General features: G+C 42.3%; 2 protein-coding genes across 4 annotated transcripts in view; both read left to right on the top strand.

Annotated features, from left to right (window-relative positions):
• Positions 1-1,820: 1,820 nt before the first annotated feature.
• Positions 1,821-2,616, top strand: LOC118642819 (cysteine and glycine-rich protein 2-like). The gene has a single exon (XM_036280790.1). The coding sequence runs from the start codon at positions 1,821-1,823 to the stop codon at positions 2,400-2,402; it is 582 nt and encodes a 193-aa protein (XP_036136683.1). The 3' UTR covers positions 2,403-2,616.
• A 6,298-nt stretch (positions 2,617-8,914) lies between these two features.
• MTHFD1 (methylenetetrahydrofolate dehydrogenase, cyclohydrolase and formyltetrahydrofolate synthetase 1) overlaps positions 8,915-25,205 on the top strand; it is a 79,576-nt gene continuing 63,285 nt past the window's right edge. For all 3 annotated transcript variants that reach the window (XR_004958651.1, XM_036254086.1, XM_036254036.1), the window contains exon 1: positions 8,915-9,064. Coding sequence is in view for 2 of the 3 variants with exons in the window: in XM_036254086.1 (XP_036109979.1) it covers positions 9,024-9,064 (41 nt within the window). In the remaining variant the exon portion in view is untranslated. The remainder of the gene's footprint in view (positions 9,065-25,205) is intronic.

Below are 25,205 nucleotides of genomic sequence, written 5' to 3' on the forward strand. Positions count from 1 at the left end.
GCAACTGATCAGGAGCTGAATCCCACCAGGCAGCAGGGTCCCCCAACAGTATACCAGAAAGACCCACGCGTCCTAGCAGCATACCAGAGGGACCCACAAACCCCAGAAATGCACCAGTGGAACCCACGAACCCCAGCAGCATACCAACAAAACCCACGAACCCCAGCAGGACACCAGCTGGACCCACACACCCCAGTAGCATACCAGAGGGACCCACGAAACCCAGCAGCATGCCAGTGGAACCAATGAACCTCAACAGTGTACTAGTGCAACCCCACACACCCCAGCAACATACCAGAGGGTCCCCCACATCCCAGAAGGGCACCAGACAAACCTGCCCCCCCCCCCACAGCAGCAGCACATATCAGCAGCTAAGACCCATCCCCAGCAACAGTAGCAGAAGCCAATGAAGAGCCGGTGCGCCAACCCAAGCAGGAGCGAATCTCGCGGAGTGGAGATCTGCACGACAGACCAATTCCAGCCACCAGGTGTCAACCCTCCAGGACCCACAGCAGACAAGAGGAGCCATACACCAAAACATTCTGGGAGGCACAGCAGCTTTAATTGATACTCATTGACCTGCCTACACATTCCAACATCCCTCACCAGGCTTAGAACTACCAGATTGCTAAAATGGTGAGACAAAGAAACACCCAAATGCGAAAAAAAAAAAAAAAGAGGAATCATCAGAAATGGAACTACAAAAACTAGAAGAAAGTAACTTGTCAGACAAAGAATTCAAAGCAATGATTATAAGGGTGCTCAAACAATTTGGTGAGAACTACAAGCAACTTAGTAAGAATTATGGAAAGCTCACTGGAAACTACTTCAGCTTAAAAAAAGAGGTAGAAGCAACACATAAAGAGGTAGAAGCTATACATAAAAATCAAGAGGAAATAAAGAATGACATAGCTGATATGAAAAATACCTTAGAAAGGTTCAATAGTAGATTAGAAGAAGCTGAAGACCGAATCAGCAACTCAGAAGACAAGGTAGAGAAAAATACCCAAAAAGAGCAACAAATGGAAAGCAAGTTTAAAAAGCAGGAGGAGCCCGGCAGGTGTGGCTCAGTGGTTGAGCGTTGACCTGTGCACCAAGAGGTCGCCGGTTCAATTCCCAGTCAGGGTACATGCCCAGGTTGTGGGCCTGATCCCCAGTGGGGGGCATGCAGGAGGCGACCAATTGATGGTCTCTCTCATCGATGTTTCTATCTCTCTCCCTCTCCCTTCCTCTCTCTCTAAGATCAATAAAGAAAACATAAAAAAAAAAAAAAAAAAAAAAGCAGGAGGAGAGTTTGAGTTGTGGGATAATATAAAACATAACAACATTTGCGTTATAGGGGTACTGGAAGGAGAAGAATTAGAGAAAGGAACAGAAAACCTGTTTGAAGAAATAATGGCAGAAAACTTTCCTAAACTGGTAAAGAAAAAAGTCACACAAGTCCAGAAAACACAGAGTCCCAAGCAAGATGAAACCCAGAAGACCCACAGCTAGACACATCATAATAAAAATGGCAAACATTTAAGACAAAGAAAGAATCTTAAAGGAAGCAAGAGAGAGACAGATAGTTACCTACAAGAGAGCTCCCATTAGACTGTCCACTGATTACTCAATAGAAACATTGCAGGCCAGAAGGGAGTGGCATGAAGTGTACAAAGTAATGCAAGGCAACGGTCTGAATCCAAGACTACTCTATCCAGCAAGGCTATCATTCAAAATTAAAGGAGAAATAATGAGCTTCATGGATTAAAAAAAAAAAGCGCCCTCCGACTCTGCTTCCCAGCTCTGCCGGCGATGCGTCGTCCTGCCCCTGACTCAAGATGCTGGTGTGGGGCGGTGGAAACCAGTGTGGGGCCTGTGGGAGGACCGTGTACCATGCGGAAGAGGTGCAGTGTGACGGGAGAAGCTTCCACCGCTGCTGCTTTCTGTGCATGGTTTGCAGGAAAAATTTAGATAGCACAACAGTGGCAATCCATGATGAAGAGATCTACTGCAAATCCTGCTATGGAAAGAAGTACAGGCCAAAAGGCTACGGTTACGGCCAGGGTGCTGGCACACTCAACATGGACCGGGGAGAGAGGCTGGGCATCAAGCCGGTGAGTGTTCAACCTCACAGGCCTACAACAAATCCAAACACTTCTAAATTTGCTCAGAAATATGGAGGAGCTGAGAAGTGTTCCAGATGTGGGGATTCCGTGTATGCTGCTGAGAAGATCATAGGAGCAGAAAAGCCCTGGCACAAAAACTGCTTCCGCTGTGCCAGGTGTGGAAAGAGTCTTGAATCAACAACTCTGACTGAGAAAGAAGGTGAAATCTATTGTAAAGGATGCTATGCAAAGAACTTTGGACCCAAAGGATTTGGCTATGGCCAGGGAGTGGGAGCCCTTGTTCATGCTCAGTAAAGGTTAAGCCCAGAACCAAGATCACACACTGAGAATCTCTCCATAATCTAGGCACAGATAATCTAACACTAAACTACTGTGAAATTCTACCAGCACTTACGTACTGTATATTGCCCTGTACTTGCATAGGCTGCTGACTTGTAGGAAGAGAGCACTGTATCCTTTTTGCTTTATTCATCAGCATTTTCAAGAACCATTTCTTCTACATTTTAAATAAAACTAAAGCTAAAGGAATATACCACCACCAAACCAGCACTGCAAAAAATGCTGAAGGGACTGTTGTAAGAAGAAGAAGAAACAGAGAGAAAGAGGAACACAGGCATAAAATAAAATGGTAACTAATAACTATCTATCAATAATAACCTTAAGTGTAAATGGCTTAAATGCTCCAATCAAAAGACATAGGTTAGCTGATTGGATAAGAAAGCATGACCCATATATATGCTTTCTACAAGAAACTCACCTCACAACAAAAGACTCACACAGGATGAAAGTGAAGGGATGGAAAAAAATTTACCCAGCAAACGGAAATTAATAAAAAGATGGTGTAGCAATACTCATATCTGACAAGACATACTTCAAAACGAGGGCCATAATAAGAGACAAAGAAGGTCACTACATAATATTAAATGAATCAATCTGACAAGACGATATAACCCTGGTAAACATATATGCACCAAATAGGGAGCACCAAAATATATATAAAAACTTCTGGAGGACTTCAAGGGAGAGATCAACAGCAATATGATCATAGTGAATGACTTTAACACACCACTGAAACCACTGGATAGATCTTCCAGACAAAAACTTAACAAGGATATAGAGTCCTTAAATGACGACCTAGATCAGTTGGACTTAATTGATATTTACAGAACATTTCACCCCAAAGCTGCAGAATTCACATTCTTCTCAAGTGCACATGGGACATTCTCAAAGATAGACCACATATTAGGACACAAAGTAAGTGTCTACAAATTCAAAAGGATTGAAATCATATCAAGCATCTTCTCGAACCAAAATGGCATAAAACTAGAACTCAATTATAACAAAAACACACAAAAAACCATTCAAACACTTGGAGGCTAAATAGCATGTTATTAAACAACAAGTGGGTTAGCAACGAGATTAAGAAAGAAATTAAAAACTTCCTAGAAACCAATGAAAATGAACACACCACAAACAAAATCTATGGGACACAGTGAAAGCAGTCCTGAAAGGGAAGTTCATAGCATTACAGGCCTACCTCAAGAAACAAGAAAAATTCCTAATTGATTCTCTAACCCTACAACTTAACAATCTAGAAAGCAAAACCCAGAGCAAGTAGAAGGAAAGAAATAGTAAAGGTCAGAGCAGAAATAAACGACATAGATATTAAAAAATCAGTTCAAAAGATCAATGACACAAAAAGCTGGTTCTTTGAAAAGATAAACAAGATAGATGGACCATTAGCCAGACTCACCAAGAAACAAAAAGAGACCACCCAAATAAACAAAATGAGAAATGAAAGAGGATAATTAACAACTGACACCACAGGCCCTGGACGCTTTGGCTAAGTGGTTAGAGCTTCGACCTATGGTCCAGAGAGACCCGGGTTCGGTTCCCGCTAAGGGCACATATCTCAGTTGCAGTTTGTCCCCAACCCTGGTTGGGTCGTGCGGGTGGCAACCACTTGATGTGTTCCCTTCACATCAATGTCTCTCTCTCTCTCTCTCTCCCCCTCCCTCCCTCGCTCTCCCTTCCCACTCTATCTGACCAAAAAAATGGAAAAAAATGTCCTCAGATGAGGATTAAAAAAAAACAAAAACAAAAAAACTGACACCACAGAAATACAAAGGATCATCGAAACATACTATATAAACATTTATATGCCAACAAATTGGACAATCTACACAAAATGGACAAATTCCTAGAAACACACAGTCTCCCAAAACTGAACCGGGAAGAGATAGAAAGCTTGAACAGATCAATAACAACAGAGAAAATTTTCCTAGAAACACACAGTCTCCCAAAACTGAACCGGGAAGAGATAGAAAGCTTGAACAGATCAATAACAACAGAGAAAATTGAAGATGTAATTAAGAAACTCCCAGCAAACAAAAGCCCAGGCCCAGATGGCTTCAAAGGGGAGTTTTACCAAACATTCAAAAAAGATCTAATACCCATTCTTCTCAAACTATTCCAGAAAATCCACTAAGACAGGAGGCTACCAATCTCATTTTATGAGGCTAGTATATTCCTAATTCCAAAACCAGAAAAAGACACTATGAAGAAAGAAAACTACAGGCCAATATCTCTGATGAATACAGATGCCAAAATCCTTAACAAAGTATTAGCAAATTGGATCCAGCAATACATCAAAAAAATTATCCACCACAACCAAGTGGGATTCATCTCAGGGATACAAGGTTGGTACAATATTCGCAAATCAATAAATGTGATACACCACATAAACAAAATGAAAGATAAAAACCACATGATCATATCAATAGATGTTTAAAAAGCATTCAACAAAATCCAGCACCCATTTCTGATAAAAACGCTCAGCGATGTGGGAATAGAGGGATCATATCTTAACGTAATAAAAGCCATATGAAAAACGTACAGCCAATGCCCTGGCCAGTTTGGCTCAGCGGTTAGAGCGTCAGCCTGCGGTCCGGAGAGACCCGGGTTCGGTTCCTGCTAAGGGCACGTACTTCGGTTGCAGTTTGTCCCCGGCCCTGGTTGGTCGTGCGGGTGGCAGCCACTCGATGTGTCCCTTCACGTCGATGTTTCTCACTCTCTCTCCCTTCCTCTCTCTCCCTCCCACTCTGTGCAAAAAAAAAAAAAGAAAAACGTACAGCCAACATCATACTCAATGGGAAAAAACTAATAAATTTCCCTTAGGAACGGGAACAAGACAGGAATGTCTACTTTCGCCACTCTTATTTAACAAGTATTGGAAGTCTTAGCCACAGCAATTAGACATGAAGAAAAAATAAAAGGGATCCAAATTTGAAAGGAGGAAGTGAAACTGTCATTATTTGCAGATGACATGATATTACACATAGAAAAGCCTAAAGACTCCATCAAAAATCTACTAGACTTAATAAATGAATTTGGCCCTGGCCAGTTTGGCTCAGCGGTTAGAGCGTCGGCCTGCGGTCCGGAGAGACCCGGGTTCGGTTCCCGCTAAGGGCACGTACTTCGGTTGCAGTTTGTCCCCGGCCCTGGTTGGTCGTGCGGGTGGCAGCCACTCGATATGTCCCTTCACGTCGATGTTTCTCTCTCTCTCTCCCTTCCTCTCTCTCCCTCCCACTCTATCTGTACAAAAAATGGAAAAATATCCTCGGGTGAGGATAAAAATAAATAAATAAATAAATAAATAAATGAATTTGGCCAAGTAGCAGATACAAAATTAACCTCAAGAAATTGATGGCATTCTTATACACCAACAATGAACTCACAAAAAGAGAAACTAAAGAAACAATCCCATTTACCATTGAGGCAAAAAAATTAAGATACCTAGGAATAAACTTAACCAAAGAAGTAAAGGATCTCTTCACAGAAAACTACAGGTCATTGAAAAAAGAAATAGAGAAAGATATAAAAAAGGGGAAGCATATACCTTGTTCATGGATTGGAAGAATTAACATCATTAAAATGTCCATACTACCCAAAGCTATATATAGATTCAATGCAATCCCCATCAAAATACCAACAATATACTTCACAGAACTAGAACAAATACTCCAAAAGTTTATATGGAACCAAAAAGACCCCGAATAGCCACAGCAATCTTGAAAAAGAAGAACAAAGTAGGAGTGATCACATTACCAGACATCAGGTTATACTACAAAGCCACTGTATTCAAAATAGCCTAGTACTGGCACAAGAACAGGCACATAAATCAATGGAACAGAATAGGGAACCCAGAAATTGACCCAATACAATATACTCAATTAATATTTGACAAAGGTGGCAAGAGCATACAGTGGAGTAAAGACAGCCCCTTTAATAAATGGTGATGGGAAAACTGAACAGCTACATGCAAAAAAAATGAAGCTAGACCATCAACTTACACCAACCCACAAGAATAAACTCAAAATGGATAAAAGACTTAAATGTGACTTGTGATTCCATAAAAATCCTAGATGAAAATTCAGGCAACAAAATTTCAGACATCATACACTGCAGAATTTTCACTGATACATCACCTAAGGCAACAGAAACAAAGCAGAAAATGAACACATGGGACAAACTAAAAGGCTTCTGCACGCAAAGAAAGAACCATCAAAATGGAAAGGGAACCTACTATATGGAAGAGCATCACTGCCAATGATACATCAGATAAGGGATTAATTTCCAAAATATACAGAGTACTCACAAAACTTAACAAAAGGAAGACAAAGAACCCAATTGAAAAATGGGCAGAGGACCTAAAAAGACACCTCTCCAATCAAGACATACAAATGGCCAAGAGACATACGAAGAAATGCTCAATGTCACTAATCATCAGAGAGATGCAAATTAAAACAACAATGAGGTATCACTTCACACCTGTCAGAATGGCCATCAACAAATCATCAAACAACAAGTGCTGGCAAGGGTGTGGAGAAAAGGGTACAAAGCTGGTGGAAATGCAGACTGGTGCAGCCACTATGGAAAACAACATGGTGTTACCTCAAAAAATTAAAAATTGAACTGTCATTTGACCCAGTGATCCCACTTCTAGGAATATATCCTAAGAAGCCTGAAACATTAATCAGAAAGAATATATGTACCCCTATGTTCATAGCAGCACTATTTACAATAGCTAAGATCTGGAAACAACCCAAGTGTCCATCAGTAGACTAGTGGATGAAATAGCAGTGGTACATATACACAATGGAGTACTATGCAGCTGTAAGAAACATCTTTTATCCTTTGAGACGACATAGAGGGACCTGGAAAATATTATCCTAAGTGAAACAAGCCAAGCAGAGAAAGACAAATATCACATGATCTCATTTATTTCTGAAATATAATGAACTAAACAAACTGATGAACAAAATAGACCCAGAGTCATAGAAGTAGGGTATAGACTGACATTCCTCAGAAGGTGGTGGTGGTGGTGGTGGTGGATAAACCACAGAACTTATATGCATGTATGCATAACTAATGTACATAGATAACAAAGCTGGGGATGGGGTGGGAGGGGATAAGGAGGAGGGAGTCAATGGGGGGGAACATCTGTAACAAAAATAAGTAAATAAATAAATAAGCTGAACTCTTAGAAATACAGTAATGGTTGCCAGGGTTAAGAGTGGTAGGGAAATAGGAAGATGATAGTCAAAGGCTACAAACTTCCTGCTATAAGATGAATAAGTTTTGGGGATCTAATGTATGGCATGGTGACTATAATTAACCACACTGTATTATATATTTGAACATCGTTAAGAGAGTACATTTTAAGTATTATCACCACACACACAGAAAGAGTAATTATGTGAGGGGATGGAAGTGTTAACCGCCTAATTGTGATAAGAATTTTGTAATAAATACGTGTATTAAAATCCTCCCGGTGCACACTTTAAACTTACATATATGTCCATAATTCCTCAAAAAAGCTGGGGAAAGGGGTTAAGTGATCTGAATGATTTATCTCTAAACTGCATCGGATGATTGTAACCTAACTCACAGGACACGGACAGTTGCACAACCAGCCCTAACATCCCAGCTGCCTGGGGTCCTCCAGTCCTGCTCCCCAATCTCCGGCATTCTCCAGAGAGGTCGCCTACCGGGAGGCCGTGTCCGCTCTTGTTGGTCCCGTGGAATCTAGTTTACGTTACCCCCTCCCCCCCCGTCCGTCTCCAATCCGAGCTGCGTGGGAATCTGACAAAACCGAGTCTTGGGAGCTGCCGACCCTCTCCGCACTGGCCAACCGGGGTTACCGGACACCGCGGCGCCCCGGGCCTAAAACAGCGGGCTGGGCTTCAACCTCGGCGGAGCACCAGTCCCCTGAGACCTTGAGTCACGGGCGCCACCCAGACCCTCCGACTCCGCTTTGGGGTGGGGCCACCAGTTTGACAGCGCGGTTGGGCGAGAACGTCAGCCCAAGTTTCCCGCGCGAGAGTCCAGCCAGAAAGTCCAGCCAGAAGGCTCTCTCTTGCGGACGCCCCGCGCGCTCAGTGCCCGGGCACGTGCGTCCCCAGCGTCAGGGCGGGGCTGGGAGACTGGGTCCTGCGCCCGCGAAATTGATCTCCCGCGAGACAGCCGCTCCGCCTCCGCACTCGATAGGCTGGACTAGAGACCTGACCTCCTTTTCGGCGGGTTTCCCGCCCCACACGAAGGCGCGATCTGAAACGCCTCCTTCCACCAGCCAATCATTACCGCCAGCCAGGCTCCGCCGAGTTTACCTTCCCGCCGCATTCCAGGCCCCCACCTACCTCCCGGCTCTTACCCGCTTCAGGGAAACCCGTTCTTCCGGACTGCGCACGCGCACCCACGTCCCTGAGGGTGTGGGTAGGGAGGGGGCGCAGGCGCGGTAGCAAACACTTTCGGGAAGGCCGCTAACCTCGTGGGTTGTGCTATCCCGCGGCAGTCAGAGGAGTCAAACTTCCAATCTTGGTGTTTTCCATCGTGGGTAGCTGACTAGTGAAGCTCATGGCACCGGCGGAAATCTTGAACGGGAAAGTTGTCTCCATGTAAGCACCTGTCGTTGTTAGGGTGTGTTGGGCTGCAGGCAAGGGCTTTGAGCGGGGTGTGCAGGTCAGCTATGGACCCATTTTTTGCAGGAGGGAGACTTTTAGCGCAAAATCAGACCAGCCCGGTGGGGAGGGAGGACGTTATCCTGAGTCCTTCACATCTGAAGACCGATCTCCAGTCGCTGAAGAAAGGGGCTCCGGGCACAACCTGCGTTTGCAGACGGGCTGCCTGGTGGCTGTGCCCGTTGGCTGCGTGCTTCCAAGTCCTGTTACCCAGCCCTACTATGCTCCCAAACGTGCCGCTGCTGACTTTACCAGAGAGTGACTAGTTGGGGCTGCCTGCAGCACCACAGTCAGAACTCAGAAATATAGTTTACCTCTTTCCCCAATAATTTAGAGATTAAGAGACTGAGATTAGGTGATAGAGAGTCTCCCTTTCCCACGACACCAGAGTCATCATTTACTAAGGAGCCCAATTTTCTCTTCAATTTAATGCTCCTCTAACAGCCATCTCTGTGTCCTGGTCCTAGAGTTATATTCTACTTTAGTTCTTGAATCCTGACAATATTCCTTATTCCATTTGACCTCTACCTGTTTTACCCGTACAGGAATGCCTATCTAGTGGATGATTGCCAAACTTACTCCCAGGAAAAAAATACTTCCCTGCTTTTTGTCTAGGAGGTGATGACTGGTGGGGAAGAGATGAGACTTGAAGAGAGACGGATTTACAGGGTGGGGCAAACGTAGGCTTACAGTTCACGGGGAAAATATTACAAGAATAAACTGTTTCATGTACTCACAACTGTAAACCTACTTTGCCACACACTCCTGCAGGTTGCTCTTTGGACCTTGAACCTCACCAGTTATTTTGTAACTGCTATAGCTGGCAACAGCAATTATCCTATAAACTCCTAATTTTGTGAGTAGAGATTTTTTTTAGTGAATTATAGAGTCATTGGTGGTGAAACCCACCTTGGGGCACAATGATTGTTTTCTGGAAAGTAGAGATGGTGGACAAAAAAAGTGAAGTGAAAATTAGATTGTGGTGAATCTTTCACATTAATGAGAAACCCCAGGCTTTTAGACTAGAAATCACAATACTTATATCTGATTGCTTTTAACATGTGGTTTGTTGAATTGCATTGTTTCTGTTTGACCTTCATTATTTGTTTGTTTATATTCAAACCTATTCTCTTTAACAGTGGCTTTTTCCTGTTGAAATCCTCCTTTTAAGAAAGACTAGTTTGTGAAGAGATAATTTAGGTTTGCTTCTTGTCAGGTTAATGAGAATAGGTGCTCACTGGATATGTTTTGATTGACTGGAGAGCAAGTTAAGTATGTTTGTAAAGAAGAGCATTTAGAGTTATTCCTGGCACATAATAAGTGTTCGATACACCTGAGCTGTATTAATGATTAGTGATTACAGTTAACAAAGGTTTGAACTGCGCATACTTATACACTTATACATACATTTTTTTCAATAAAGATACAGTTAGCTCTCTGTATTCCCTGCTTTTCGCATCCCTGGATTCAACCAGCCACAGGTTGAAAACAGTTGGATCTACAGTTGGAAATCCGCAAATGCGGAGGGCCAACTGTATTCATTGCTCTAGGCCATCTTATATAAGGGACTTGAGCATCCTCAGATTTTGAAAGCCTTATGGGAAGGGAGTGGTCCTAGTACCAATTTCCCTTGGATACCGAGAGACTAAAGTTTTGTGGGAGTCAAAATTATACTAAGATTTTTGACAGTGTGGGGAGCAGTGCCCCAAAACCTCGTGTTGTTCTCAGGCAACTGTGGTTAATGTATACATGGATGATTGATTCATTATCTTTTTTAATTGATTTTAGAGAGAGGCAAGGAGAGAGAGAGAGAAACATCGATGTGAGAGAGAAACTGATTGGATACCTCCTATCAGAGATTGAACCTGAAACCTGGGTATGTGCCCTGACCTGGAATCAAACCCACCACCTTTCGGTGTATGGGACAGTGTTCCAACCAACTGAGCCACACTGGCCAGGGGGTGATTCACTATCATTTTGACAGTGATGACTGCCTTGAGATCTGTTTCAGTGGCTCTCAACATTAGCTGCACATTAAAATCTCTTTGGGAGCTATTTCTTGTTAATTCTTTTTATTTAAATATGAATATATATTTAAAAGTGTACCTATCATATGTATACAGCATAATGAATTTTTCACAACTGAATTTACCTGAGTAACTAGCACTCGGATAAAAAATAACATTGGCATCCCTCTCACCCTCATCCAGTCACTACCACCACAAAGGTAATCAACATCCTGACTTCTAATGCTGATTTCTAGTGTGACCTGTTTTTGAACCATATATAAATGACATCATATAGTATAAAGTCTTCTGTGTCTGGCTTCTTTCTACCAACATTGTGTTTCTGAGATGTTTCCATGTTGCATGTAATTGTAGTTCATTTACTCTCTGTATTGCATTCTACTATATGAATATGCCATTGTTTACTTATCCATAGACATTTGTGTTCCTAGTTTTTGGTGATTGTGAATAGCGTTGCTATGAGCATTCTTTTACGTGTCTTTGGTGGAGCATATACTGTACACATTCTGTAGGTTACATATCTAAGAGTAGAATCGCAAAATAATAGGACATGTATGATTGGCTTTAGTAGAAATTGCCAATCTTTTTCGATGTAGTTTTACTAACGTGCACTCATAAGGAGCTTTTGAAAAAATAGTGTCAATGCTTGGTGCCCATACCAGACTGATTTAATTGGAATTGCTAGCAATAAGCCACTGGACTCTGTATTTTAACAATATTTTAAAAGCTCATTTTGTGATTCTAATGCACCTTGAAGGTTGAGAACCACTTATGCAAGTCTAGTGCACATCATTGAAGAATGCTGTGGCAGTGACTTGGCCATATGTATTGAAAACATTTTCTGAAGAAGACTGTTTCTAGTACTGGAAGGGTCTCTCCCGGCATGCTCAGAGTTAACTTGGCTAACCTTTTACAGTGCCCCATGGTTGAGCAGTCAGTTCCTACTAACACAGTTCATAAAGGAGCATTAAGATTAAGGCCTCTTTGCACTCACAGGAAATTTAGTTTGCATCCTGATGGGTGAAGATAGACAATTACAAAAGGTGAGACAGAATGAGAAGGAGTGGGAAGTGTGAAAGAGAAAACCAGAATAGGGAAGAGGGGCAGAGATTTCTGAGGCCTGGGGGCTGCAGTTTTAAATATGGGAGTGAAGCTCATACTCATTGTACAAGTGATTTTTGGGCAAAGATTTGAAGGAGGTAGGGCTGTGAGGCTGCCAGTGTCATGGGAATAAGATTCTTGACCAGAAACAAAGCCTGTGTGCCTATGTGATGGACTTTGACATCATCAATTATTATTATTATTATTTGGTTAACCCTTTCCTGAGGATATTTTTCCATTGATTTTTTTTTTTTTTAGATAGAGTGGAAGGGAGGAGTAGAGAGAGACGGAGAAACATCGATGTGAGAGAGAAACATCTATTGGTTGCCTCTTGCATGACGCTGACCGGGACTGGGGATCAAACCTGCAACCCAGGTACATGCCCTTGACTGGAATTGAACCCATGACCCTTCAATACACAGGCTGATGTTCTGAGCCAAACCACTGAGCCAAACCAGCCAGGGCTGACCTCATCAATTATTAAACCACTGCCTTGAGGTCAACAGTGACAGTCCCGGGAAGCTGGTTGTGAGTAGAAGAACTGAGTGAAGTGAATTGACATTGATGGTGAGAGCCTACCCTGGTTTAAGGGAGGTGTCACTAACAAGAATATACAAAGGGGTGTAAATTAGCCCTGGCCGGTTTGGCTCACAGTTAGAGAGTTGGCCTGCGGTCTGGAGAGAACCGCGTTCGGTTCCCGCTAAGGGCATGTACCTTGGTTGCAGTTTGTCCCTGGCCCTGGTTGGGTCGTGCAGGTGGCAGCCACTCGATGTGTCCTTTTCACGTCGATGTTTCTCTCTCTCTCTCTCCCTCTCTCTCCCTCCCACTCTATCTGAACAAGAAAATGGAAAAGTGTCCTCAGGTAAGGATAAAAAAACAACAACAACAAAGGAGTGTAAATTAAACAGTGTTAGAAAAACAGCACTGGTTTGGTTGTTTAGCTTGGAAACCACAGTTCTTACATGTGTACTTTTCTTAGTGAGACCTACTAAATTTTGTGTGATTTGTTTGACCTTGCCTCTCTTATTTGCTATAATCAAGCCTGCTCCCTCCATTGATGGCATTTTTCTTAAGTCTTTTTTTCTAGGAAGAACAGCTGTGAAGAGACAGATGATGGTTTGCCACTTGGCAGGCCACTGAGAGGTACTCTGAGTTTTTTGTGGGTTGAGCAGAGTGAGTTGGATCTGTTTGTGAGCTTCCTATGGGTGGTATCCCCAGAAATAATCACAGTGCTGCTCCCTCCTCCATGGATCACTGGGTAACTTAGTTTACCTCTTTGTGCCTTAGTTTCATCATCTGTATATTGGAGTAGTGTGGCACCTAACTCATAAGGTTGTTAAAATTCAGTGAGTTATTACTTATAAAGCATTTGGAGCAGTCCCTAGCACGTAGTAAGATTTAATAAACAGGTGCTTGGAAAATACTTGTTGAATAAACATGTGGTATTTGTGTTTATCCAGGCTGTATCTTTGGTAGCTGATTTATAATCTTGAGACTTAAAATTAGAATTTATCCTACTGATCAAAAATAAAAATGAAACCATAGCTATACGTTTTGCTACAGGGGAGAACTATTTTTGTATAAAGAATTTGCTCACCACAGTGAAAGGTTACTGAATGTTGCTAAACTTTTTACTTTGTTCTGTAAATGAAATACCTGTAGGTCTTTTCATGCTTAAAAAGATTTGCCGGTAATGAGCTCCAAAGTGTAAACCTTTCAGAAGTGACACAGAACCTCGACTGTCAAAGCTGGCTCGACTCTGAGAACCTGTGCAGGAGAGCAAGTGGGAGTTCCTGAGAGGTGGGACCTTCTGCTAGGTCTTAAATAGGCCACCCAGCCAGGCTGTTGGGAGTATTTTAGCTGAGATGTGGCAGAGTCCAGAACTGGTAGTCAGCTACTGTAGCTAAGGCCCCCGTGAAAATCCTGCCTGGGGATGTGGTCTGAGACTGTCTGTCCTTGTCCAGGAGGGTTGGGATCAGACAGTTTAGGATTTGGACAATGACACTTTCAGCAGGGATGTGTGGTCTCCTATTATATCCCTATTTGCATGAAGAATCCTTTGGAAGAAGAGAGATCAGGCTGGCCTGGCCTGGAGGAACCCCCCTGGAGTTTAGGGAAAAGGCTCCCCTTTCCCCCCATCGACTCTGGGAGAGGCTGGAGGAGGTTAATTTAGTGTGGCCTTGGGCAATTTAGTCAGCCTCACATTCCTCTTTGTAATGTGGGGATGATGATAACTGTCTACCTCCTGATGTTGCCAAGAGAATTAAGAGTGCATAAGGCTCCCTGAACAAGTCTGCTACTGTAATTAGTGCTGTATCCTCTAACATTTGATCCATAGTGCAGAAAGCCCCCACCCAGTACCCCTGCCCTATGCTGTTTGCTCCCTTTGATAATTTCCCAAAAGGTAGCTCTGGGCACTCGAAATAAATTTTTGACCTTTCAGGAGTGGGTGGCCAACTATCAGGATTCCTCAGCCACGCAGGCCACTCCTTCCACTGTGCAGTTTATGAAACTTTAGCCAGAAGTAAAGTGACTTGAAGAAGAGTTACCAGGCTAGTGCCAGAGACTTGAAACTGTTTTCCTTCCTCACCAAGGGCTTGTCACTTGTTTGCTAAAAGTAATTTCAAAATGTTATCCACTGATGTTGGTTCTCCCTGTGAGGAGATGAATGAACCAATTAGAAAGTCATTTTCAAGGTTATTGTCCAATTTTGACTGGTTGAGGACAGGTCAAACCTTCTTGCTTTATTAGATAAGCTTTTTTTGATCCGTGATGAAAAGTTGTTCCCCTGAAACCTGAGCAGGTGAGGTACAGCCTTGGGTTTGCTGGTGCTTGATGAATAACAGGAAGTAGGGAATATTTCTGTAAAGGTTTTGCCAGAGCCTGTCAGGAATTTATCTTCACAGCCTGGTGTGACTTAACATGATAAATGATCCTTCATTGGATTTTGATGCCCAAGTACTAGTCCCTACTTATTTAGTAAGTAGCCTTTAGACCTAAGCCCTTTCTACCAAGATTTTTCTTTAGTTGTTTTTATTTATTTATTTATTTATTTATTTTTTTATTTTTTTATCCTCACCCGAGGACATTTTTCCAATTTTTGTACAGGTAGAGTGGGAGGGAGGGAGGGAGAGAGAGAGAGAGAGAGAAACATCGACGTGAAAGGGACACATTGAGTGGCCGCCACCCGCACGACCAACCAGGGCCGGGGACAAGCTGCAACCGAAGTACGTGCCCTTAGCGGGAACCGAACCCGGGTCTCTCCGGACCTCAGGCCAACGCTCTAACCGCTGAGCCAGACCGGCCAGGGCTCTTTAGTTGTTTTTAAAAGCAAGAGGGGCCAGGTCTTTGTGGCCTGCTCTTTCTTTCCAAGTGGAGACCCCCAGTCTTCCACATTCTTTCCATATTCCCCTTGGGTGATGATCTGGAGGCCTGCTTGGGATGTGGGGCCATTATCCGCTCTGATGGCCAAATGTGTGGTTAGACAGTCTTGAAATAGGCTAGTTCTGGATGTTGGGTCCTCCCTTACAGATCCTCACGCTTGAGAACACCTTATCAGGTCTCATAATTCATGCTATCAGCTAAAGGTTACAAAATGGTGGCCCAGAGGCCAAATGTAGTTATATGTTTTGTTGGGATTACAGTTATTTTAAAATATTGGATTACTTCCCAACTCATTTATGTGGTAATTACACATAAAACTCGGGACACCTTACTTTTTGAAAGGAAATGGAAAGTTTGGTGATACTGTGCTCTCTTCATATCACCATTTTGGTGGATCTGGGTTGAAGCCACCCTCACTCCAGGGTTGGGGGGTGCGAAAAGGTGGGACCACACTGTTCAGGAATCCTACTATATCTAATTGTGTGTGCTTGAACTCCAACAGTGCTTTTCTCCTTGTGATTTCTCTCTAATGCACTTAATCCACTTTTAAAATCCAATCTCCTTGGAAGCTTTTCTTGACCCATTCAACCTGGTTTCACAGCTTCGTTTGTTTCCTCTAGATCAGGGGTTCTCTACCAAGGGTAGTTTTATCCCTCCCTCACCCCAGGACACATTTGGACATGTCTGGAGACATTTTTGGTTGTCATATGGGGAGTGGCTGTGTGCTAGTGGCATTCAGAAGTTGGAGCCAGGGATGCTGCTAAACATCCTACAGGGCACAGGACAGCCCCACAATAGCAAATTGTCTGCCCCAAATGCCAGTAGTGCTGAGACTGATGAACTCTGATCTAGAAATTTAAAATAAGCAGTTATTATATCATCGTGTATATGGATTAATGATGACCTTTGTACTCAGTTTGAATTAGAGGTTGTGTTAGAATTTTACCCCATTTAGCTATTTTCTTTTCTTTCTTTTCTTTTTTTTTAATCCTCACCCAAGGACATTTCTGCATTTATCTTCAGATAGAGTGGGGGGAAGAGAGAGAGAGAAACATCAGTGTGAGAGAGACACATTGACTGGTTGCCACCCACATGACCCCAACTGGGGCCAGGAGCAAATTGCAACTGAGGTGCATGCCCTTAGTGGGAACCAAACCTGGGACTCTCTGGTCCACAGGCCGACACTCTAACCACTGAGCAAAACTGGCCAGGGCCATTTAGCTATTTTCATGTTATAAATAACAGGCAATTTACCTTTGCCTTCTTAGGTTTTTGAGAAGGCTTGAGAGAATTAGATGAAAGAATTTAACGTTATAAATTTTCATTGGAACAAAAATAAAGTCACATTAAACTTTCAAATATCTATTTAAGGTACCTTTCAAGTTTAGTAAATACAAGGTAGAGCAAAAGTAGGTTTGCAGTTCATACAGAAAATAGTATGGCCCTGGCCGGTTTGGCTCAGCAGTTGGAGCGACGGCCCACAGGCCAAAGAGTCAAGGGTTTGATTCCGGTCAAGGGCACCAGCCCTGGTCAGGGTCATTTGGGAGGCAACCAATCAATGTGTCTCTCTCATCCATGTCTCTCTCTCCCTCCCCCTCTCTTTCCCTCTCTCGCTCCCTCCCACTCTGTCTGAAGATAAATAGAAAAAAAAATCCTCAGGTGAGGATTAAAAAAAAAGAAAATAGTACAATAATTAATAAATAATAATTCAAGAATAAATTGTCATGTACTCACAACTGTAAACCTACTTTGCCTCACCCTGTATTTGCATTAAGTTACAATTCTTATTTATGTATTTTATTCTTAATAAAGGAAAGTACTGATATTAGTTGATTATTCTGTATATTGATATAATATAGCTTTTGCTGTTATAGTACATATCAATAAAAATAATCAGTTTCCACTAGTCTTTTAATTTGACGGTACTAACTGGGAATTTGAAATATAGGTATTTCTTTTATTTTAAAAATTTTTTTAAATTTTATTTATTTATTTATTTTTGTTACAGATGTTTCTCCTTTTTTTTACCCCATTGGTATCCCCCTCACCATCCTCCCCGCCCCGTCTCCGGCTTTGTTATCCACATCCATTGGTTATGCATACATGCATATCAGTTCTGTGGTTTATCTCTTCCCAACCCCCTCTTCTGAGGGATGTCAGTCTGTCTCCTACTTCCATGTTTCTGGGTCTACCATATTCCTCAGACTGTTATGTTCATTATATTCTGTATATAAGTGAGATCATGTGGTATTTATCTTTTTCTGCTTGGCTTATTTCACTTAGGATAATACTTTCCAGGTCCCTCCATGTCGTCTCAAAGGATAAGAGATCTTTCTTTCTTACAGCTGCGTAGTACACCATTGTGTATATGTACCACAGCTTTTTTATCCATTCGTCTACTGATGGACACTTGGGCTATTTCCAGATCTTAGCTATTGTAAATAGTGCTGCTATGAACATGGGGGTACATATATTCTTCCTGATTGGTGTTTCAGGCTTCTTAGGGTATATTCCTAGATGCGGGATCATTGGGTCAAATGGAAGTTCAATTTTTAATTTTTTGAGGTAACACCATATTGTTTTCCATAGCGGCTGCACTTGTCTGCATTCCCACCAGCAGTATACTAGAGTCCCCTTTTCTCCACACCCTTACCAATACTTGTTTGATTTGTTGATGGCGGCCATTCTGACAGTTGTGAGGTGATACCTCATTGTTGTTTTAATTTGCACCTCTCTGATGATTAGTGATGTTGAGCATTTCTTCATATGTCTCTTAGTCATTTGTATGTCCTGTTTGGAGAGGTGTCTATTCAGCTCCTCTGCCCATTTTTTAATTGGGTTTTTTGTCTTCCTTTTGTTGAGTTGTATGAGCACTCTATATATTTTGGAAATTAACCCCTTATCTGATGTATCATTGGCAATGAGCAATGATGTTCTCCCATAGAGTGGGTTGCCTTTCCATTTTGATGATTGTTTCTTTTGCTGTGCAGAAGCTTTTTAGTTTGATGTAGTCCCCATGTGTTCATTTTTTCCTTTGTTTCTGTTGCCTTAGGTGATGTATCAATGAAAATTCTGCTGCGTATGATGTCCGCAATTTTGTTGCCTACATTTTCTTCTAGAATTCTTATGGATTCATGGGTCACATTTAAGTCTTTTATCCATTTTGAGTTTATTTTTGTGTATGGTGTAAGTTGATGGTCTAGTTTCATTTTTTTCCATGTAGCTGTCCAATTTTCCCAACACCATTTATTAAAGAGGCTGTCTTTACTCCACTGTATGCTCTTGCCACCTTTGTCAAATATTAATTGAGCATATTGCTTTGGGTCCATTTCTGGGTTCTCTATTCTGTTCCACTGGTCTATATGCCTGTTCTTCTGCTAGTACCAGGCTGTTTTGTTTTTTTCCCTCACCTGAGGACATTTTTCCATTTTTTGTTCAGATAGAGTGGGAGGGAGAGAGAAGGAGAGAGAAACATTGACATGAAAGGGACACATCGAGTGGCTGCCACCCACACGACCAACCAGGGCCAGGGACAAACTGCAACAGGGGTACGCGCCTTTAGCGGGAACCGAACCCGGGTCTCTCTGGACCGCAGGTCAATGCTCTAACCGCTGAGCCAAACCGGCCAGGGCAGGCTGTTTTGATTACAGTTGCTTTGTAGTATAACCTGATATCTGGTATTGTGATCCCACCTACTTTGTCCTTCTTTTTCAAGATTGCTGTGGCTATTCGGGGTCTTTTATGATCCCATATGAACTTTTGAAATATTTGTTCTAGTTCTGTGAAATATGTCATTGGTATTTTGATGGGGATTGCATTGAATCTATAGATTGCTTTGGGTAATATGGACATTTTAATGATGGTAATTCTTCCAATCCATGAACAGGGTATGTGCTTCCACTTTTTTATATCTTCCTCTATTTCTTTTTTCAATGTCCTGTAATTTTCTGCAAATAGGTCCTTTACTTCTTTGCTTAAGTTTATTCCTAGGTATCTTAATTTTTTTGCCGTGATGGTAAATGGGATTGTTTTTTCAGTTTGTCTTTCTGTGAGTTCATCATTGGTGTATACGAATGCCGTCGATTTCTTGACGTTAATTTTGTATCCTGCTTCTTTGCCAAATGCATTTATTAAGTCTAGTAGATTTTTGATGGAGTCTTTAGCGTTTTCTATGTGTAATATCATGTCATCTGCAAATAATGACAGTTTCACTTCCTCCTTTCCAATTTGGATCCCTTTTATTTTTTCTTCATGTCTGATTGCTGTGGCTAAGACTTCCAGTACTATGTTAAATAAGAGTGGTGAAAGTGGACATCCCTGTCTTGTTCCTGTTCTTAAGGGAAATGCTTTCATTTTCTGCCCATTGAGTATGATGTTGGCTATAGGTCTTTCATTTATGGCCTTTATTATGTCGAGATATGATTCCTCTATTACCACATTGCTGAGCGTTTTTATCAGAAATGGATGCTGGATTTTGTCAAATGCTTTTTCAGCATCTATTGATATGATCATGTGGTTTTTACTCTTCATTTTGTTTATGTGGTGTATCACATTTATTGATTTGCAAATATTGTACCAGCCTTGCATCCCTGGGATGAATCCCAGTTGGTCATGGTGAATAATTTTTTTGATGTATTGCTGGATCCGATTTGCTAGTATTTTGTTCAGGATTTTGGCGTCTATGTTCATCAGGGATATTGGCCTGTAGTTTTCTTTCTTTGTAGTGTCTTGTTTTGGTTTTGGAATTAGAATTATGCTGGCCTCATAGAACAAATGTGGAAGTCTTCCTTCTTCTTAAATTTTTTGAAATAGTTTAAGGAGAATGAGTATTAGTTCTTCTTTGAATGTTCAGTAAAATTCTCCCGTGAAGCCATCCAGGCCTGGGCTTTTGTTTGCTGGGAGAGTCTTTTTTTTTTTTTTTTATCCTCACCTGAGGACATTTTTCCATTTTTTGTTCAGATAGAGCGGGAGGGAGAGAGGGGAAGAGAGAGAGAGAGAAACATCGATGTGAAGGGACACATCGAGTGGCTGCCACCCTCACGACCAACCAGGGCCGGGGACAGACTGCAACCGAGGTACGTTCTCTTAGCGGGAATCAAACCCGGGTCTCTCTGTACCGCAGGCCGACGCTCCAACCGCTGAGCCAAACTGGCCAGGGCTGCTGGGAGAGTCTTGATTACCTCTTCAATTTCCTTAGTTGTTATTGATCTGTTCAAGTTTTCTATCTCTTCCTGGTCCAGTTTTGGGAGACTGTGTGTTTCTAGAAATTTGTCCATTTCGCTTAGATTGTTGAATTTGTTGCCATATAGTTGTTCATAGTAGCTGTTAACAATCTTTTGTATTTCTGTGGTGTCGGTTGTTACTTCTCCTCTTTCATTTCTGATTTTGTGTATTTGGGTTCTCTTTCTTTGTTTCTTGGCGAGTCTGGCTAAGGGTTCATTAATCTTGTTTATCTTTTCGAAAAACTATAGGTATTTCTTGTAACACCAGGTGACCTAAATTGTTTTTACAAGGAATTACATGTTAAGTTTTACAGAAAAGGTGAAGTATTTTTTAGCAGTATAAAAGTTGTAATTAACAAGTGAAATAAATCAACAAATGAACAAAATGAAAATAAAGCAAATAAATAAGGCATTTCTGTTATACTGCATCGTTAAAATGTTATAACAGTAATCTCCTCCTTGGAGGGGGTACGAAGGAAATTTGTGTTCTTGTTGAAGGTGATGTTCCTGGTTTTCCTCTGATCGCTTACAAAAGGTGTGCTCTGTGGACCTCTTGAGAATATTGTGAGCATTACCCTAACTTCAGTGTTTGTTGACTCAGGCAACCTGACTTTCATGTGGCTGCCTTCACCATGTAACTAAATACCCTTGACTTCCTTCTTTTTCTACCTATAGCTTCTGTTGAGGTGTCTTTGTTAGGTTGTGTTTTAGGAATGCTTTTTACTCAGTCATAACCTGTCCAAAATTTGAAAATGAGCCATCATATCAAACAGAATGAGTTAGAATTTGTAATGGACTTTTTCAGGAATAATTATAAGACTTTGGGCAAAAGAGATCTGGGTGAGTGTTCAGGAGTGTTAGGGGTCCTCTGACTAGGACTCTTCAGAGGAAATATAATTCCATACAGGTGTGCACCTTTGACTTTTATGGTCTAGGCTCTTTCACAGCTGTGTTTGGGAAACTTGAACTTAGAGAAAACTGATAGTAATGGACTCTTGTCCATACAGATTCAAACACATATTGACAGGTTGAAATAAATGATTCCCACTTTTATTTTTGCCCCTTAGAAAGAATCCCCCCCCCCCCCAACCCCGCATATTGCATTTTATTGGCCAATAGCAGGGTTTCTCAACCTTGGGCACTCTGTTAACATTTGGGCTGAATAATTCTTTGTTGTGAGGGGTTGACCTGTGCATTGTAAGATACCGAGATGCATCCCCGGCATCTACCCACTAGATGCCAGTAGCAGCTTGGTTAAAACTGCATCAGTGTCTGTTCATATCTAATTGGCTATGACTATTTTACCAGAATCTGTTCACCATGACCAGAGAAATTTTAATGGTTTACTGTTACTTTGTCTTACTACCTTGTTCACATTTCTACATGAGACTAAGATATGTTGTCTTCCCTTAGATTTTAGAGAATGTTGATGAAGGATGGTATGACTTTGGCATGTGTAGTTTTATTCAGGGATCAGGGGTGTTTCTCCAAGTGCCTATTTCTGCCTCACTTAGCCCCCAGAACCTTTATCAGGGTGGTGTAGCTCATGGGCTATGGATAGAAATGAGAGGCATCCGCTTCTCAAGGAAGTTTCTGTTAATTTAGGTTTCAGTGGTTAGGAAGTTATTCCCTTTTAGCATCTAAACATTCTGGAAGTAATAAGCTATAAAAACTAAGGCACCTGACCAGCCGGTGTGGCTCAGTGGACTGAGCGTCATCCCATGGACTGAGAGGTCCCAGCTCTATTCCTGGTCAGGGCACATGTCTGGGCTCTATCCTCAGTAGGGGACATGCAGGAAGTAGCTGATCGATGTTTCTCTCTCACATCGATGTTTCTCTCTCTCACTCTAAAACAATCAATAAAACATATTTTTTATAAAATTAAGGTACTTTCCACCATTTGATTCATCACAGCCCTGGGGACCCTGACATAAATACAGAGGAGGAAGTGTTAACTTTTCTCTCCACAATCCTCTTTTCTAGTTTCTTAACTTCAGCCAAACCTAACACTTGGCTTTCTTTATTCCGCTTTTCATTTCAGGGTTCTTCAGTTAGTGGCCCACTCAGAAAATTAAGGCAGGGAAGATTTTTCAAGAGACTTATGAAGACCCAATTACCACTTTTTTTTTCTCAATAGAGCTGTAAAGTTTCCACTGTTCCCTTAGTGTTTTGGACTGTCTGGTTAGTTCTTGCTAATTGTGATTTATTTGCATTTTTAAATGCCTCTAATTACTATTCTGGTCATATCTCATAACAAGGCCTAAATGTTAGCTTTTTTTTTTTTTTAATCCTCGCCTAGGATATGATTTTTTATTTATTTACTTTTTTTAGAGAGAGTGAAAGGGTAGGATGAGGGGGAGGGGAGGAGAGAGATCCACAGCCCGGCTGAGGATCGAACCTGCAACCCAGGTACGTTCCCTTGACCAGGAATCAAGTCTGCGACCCTCAGTGCATGCGTCAATGCTCTAACCACTTAGCAACACCAGTAAAGGCCTAAGGATTAACTTTTTTTTCCCCCTCACCCAGGGACTTTTTTTTTTTGGTACGTGCCCCTAGTGGGAACCGAACCTGGGACTCTCTGGTCCACAGGCCAACGCTCCAACCGCTGAGCCAAACCAGCCAGGGTGACTTTTTTTTTTTTTACATTTATATTCAGGTAGAGTAGGAGGGAGAGAGAGAGAAACATCAATGTGAGAGAGACACATTGACTGGTTGTCACCCACACGACCCCAACTGGGGCTGGGGACAAACTGCAACCAAGGTATGTACCCTTAGTGGGAACTGAACCCGGGTCTCTTTGGTCCGCAGGCCAATGCTCTAACCGCTGAGCCAAACCAGCCAGGGCTAAATATTAGCTTTTAAATAAATCTTTCTAGTTGGAAGAAGATCCCTGCTAATATAACTTCAGAAACAACCCTGCTTCTCAGGAAAAGTTTAAGGAAGTCAATGTAACTGATCTCAAGCTAAGTTGATAAATAAACATACTACATCAGTAAGAAATCTGCTCTGTGCTTTAAAATATCCGTAATAATTAGTCTTTCCAGCTCCATTTCACAACCCCAAAACCTCAGAGTCATCTGTAGTCCTGGAGTTTTCTCTGTGCTTCATATGAGTATGTCTAGAATCCAACCACTTCTTGCCAGCCTACCATTTGATACCATAATCCAAGCTACCATCACCCCAGGTCTGGTGTTTTGTAATTGCAATAACATCTTGCTGATGTCCCTGATTCTTATTTTTCCCCCTATAGTCTACAAAATAATTATTCAACAACCAGAATAATCCTTTAAAAATGTAAATCTGCTCATGTTAGCCCTGTTCAAAACCTTCTAATGCCCTGGCCAGTTGGGTTCAGTGGTTGAGTGTCGGCCTGCGGACCAGAGAGTCCTAGGTTTGGTTCCCGCTAGGGGCACGTACCACCAGTAAAAACAAAACAAAACAAAAACCTAATGGCTTCTCATCACATTCAAAATAAAAGACAGTCTGCCTGCCCTGGCCGGTTTGGCTCAGCGGTTAGAGCGTCGGCCTGCGATCCTGAGAGACCCGGGTTCGGTTTCCGCTAAGGGCATGTACCTCGGTTGCAGTTTGTCCCCGGCCCTGGTTGGTCGTGCGGGTGGCAGCCACTTGATGTGTTCCTTTCACATCGATGTTTCTCTCTCTCTCTCTGTTCCTCTCTCTCCCTCCCACTCTACCTGAACAAAAAATGGAAAAATGTCCTCGGGTGAGGATAAAAAAAAAAAAAAAAAGACAGTCTGCCTGATCTGGTTACTGCCTCTTCCCCTTCCTCGAACCTCATTTTCCCACTCGGGAGCTTTGCACATGCTACTCTTTCTGCTAATTGGCCCTAGGAAAGCTGCATCACTGCTTAGAGCCTCTGTCTACATCTGCGAATGAGGATAAGCAGTTCCTCTTCCCTTTCCCACCTCACAAGGTTATTGAGAGCTTTGGATGTGTTCACTGTTGGTTCTTGTTATTGTCTTACATGGTGCTGGGAATGGCTGGGATTTGTTTTGTTTCCCCCCCATTGGGGTTTGTTCGGGTTGGGGGAGGATTAAGGAGAACCAGTAGAAATCTTTGCCCAGTGCTTTGTGTTAATGTAATGGTTGGAGGGAAAAGAGAATGGAGTCTGGAAACTTGGTGCCTGGAAGTGGCCTTCTGCAGCTACCCGGGACCACATCTGATTGTCATGCAGGGGAAGCAGCTAAGGCGGGAATTGCTGGGGAGCTGAAGTGGCGGCCTGGGGAAACCTGACAGCTCCGGGGTTTTCTGTGCTTTTGTGTCAAAGCAGAATTTTGTGGCCTCTGTGCAGGTCAGATCCCAGTAAAAGAAAATCCGGTGGTCTAT

The sequence above is a fragment of the Molossus molossus genome, unplaced genomic scaffold (genome assembly GCF_014108415.1).
Source record: "Molossus molossus isolate mMolMol1 unplaced genomic scaffold, mMolMol1.p scaffold_m16_p_1, whole genome shotgun sequence".
In the NCBI taxonomy this organism is placed as follows: Eukaryota; Metazoa; Chordata; class Mammalia; order Chiroptera; family Molossidae; genus Molossus; species Molossus molossus.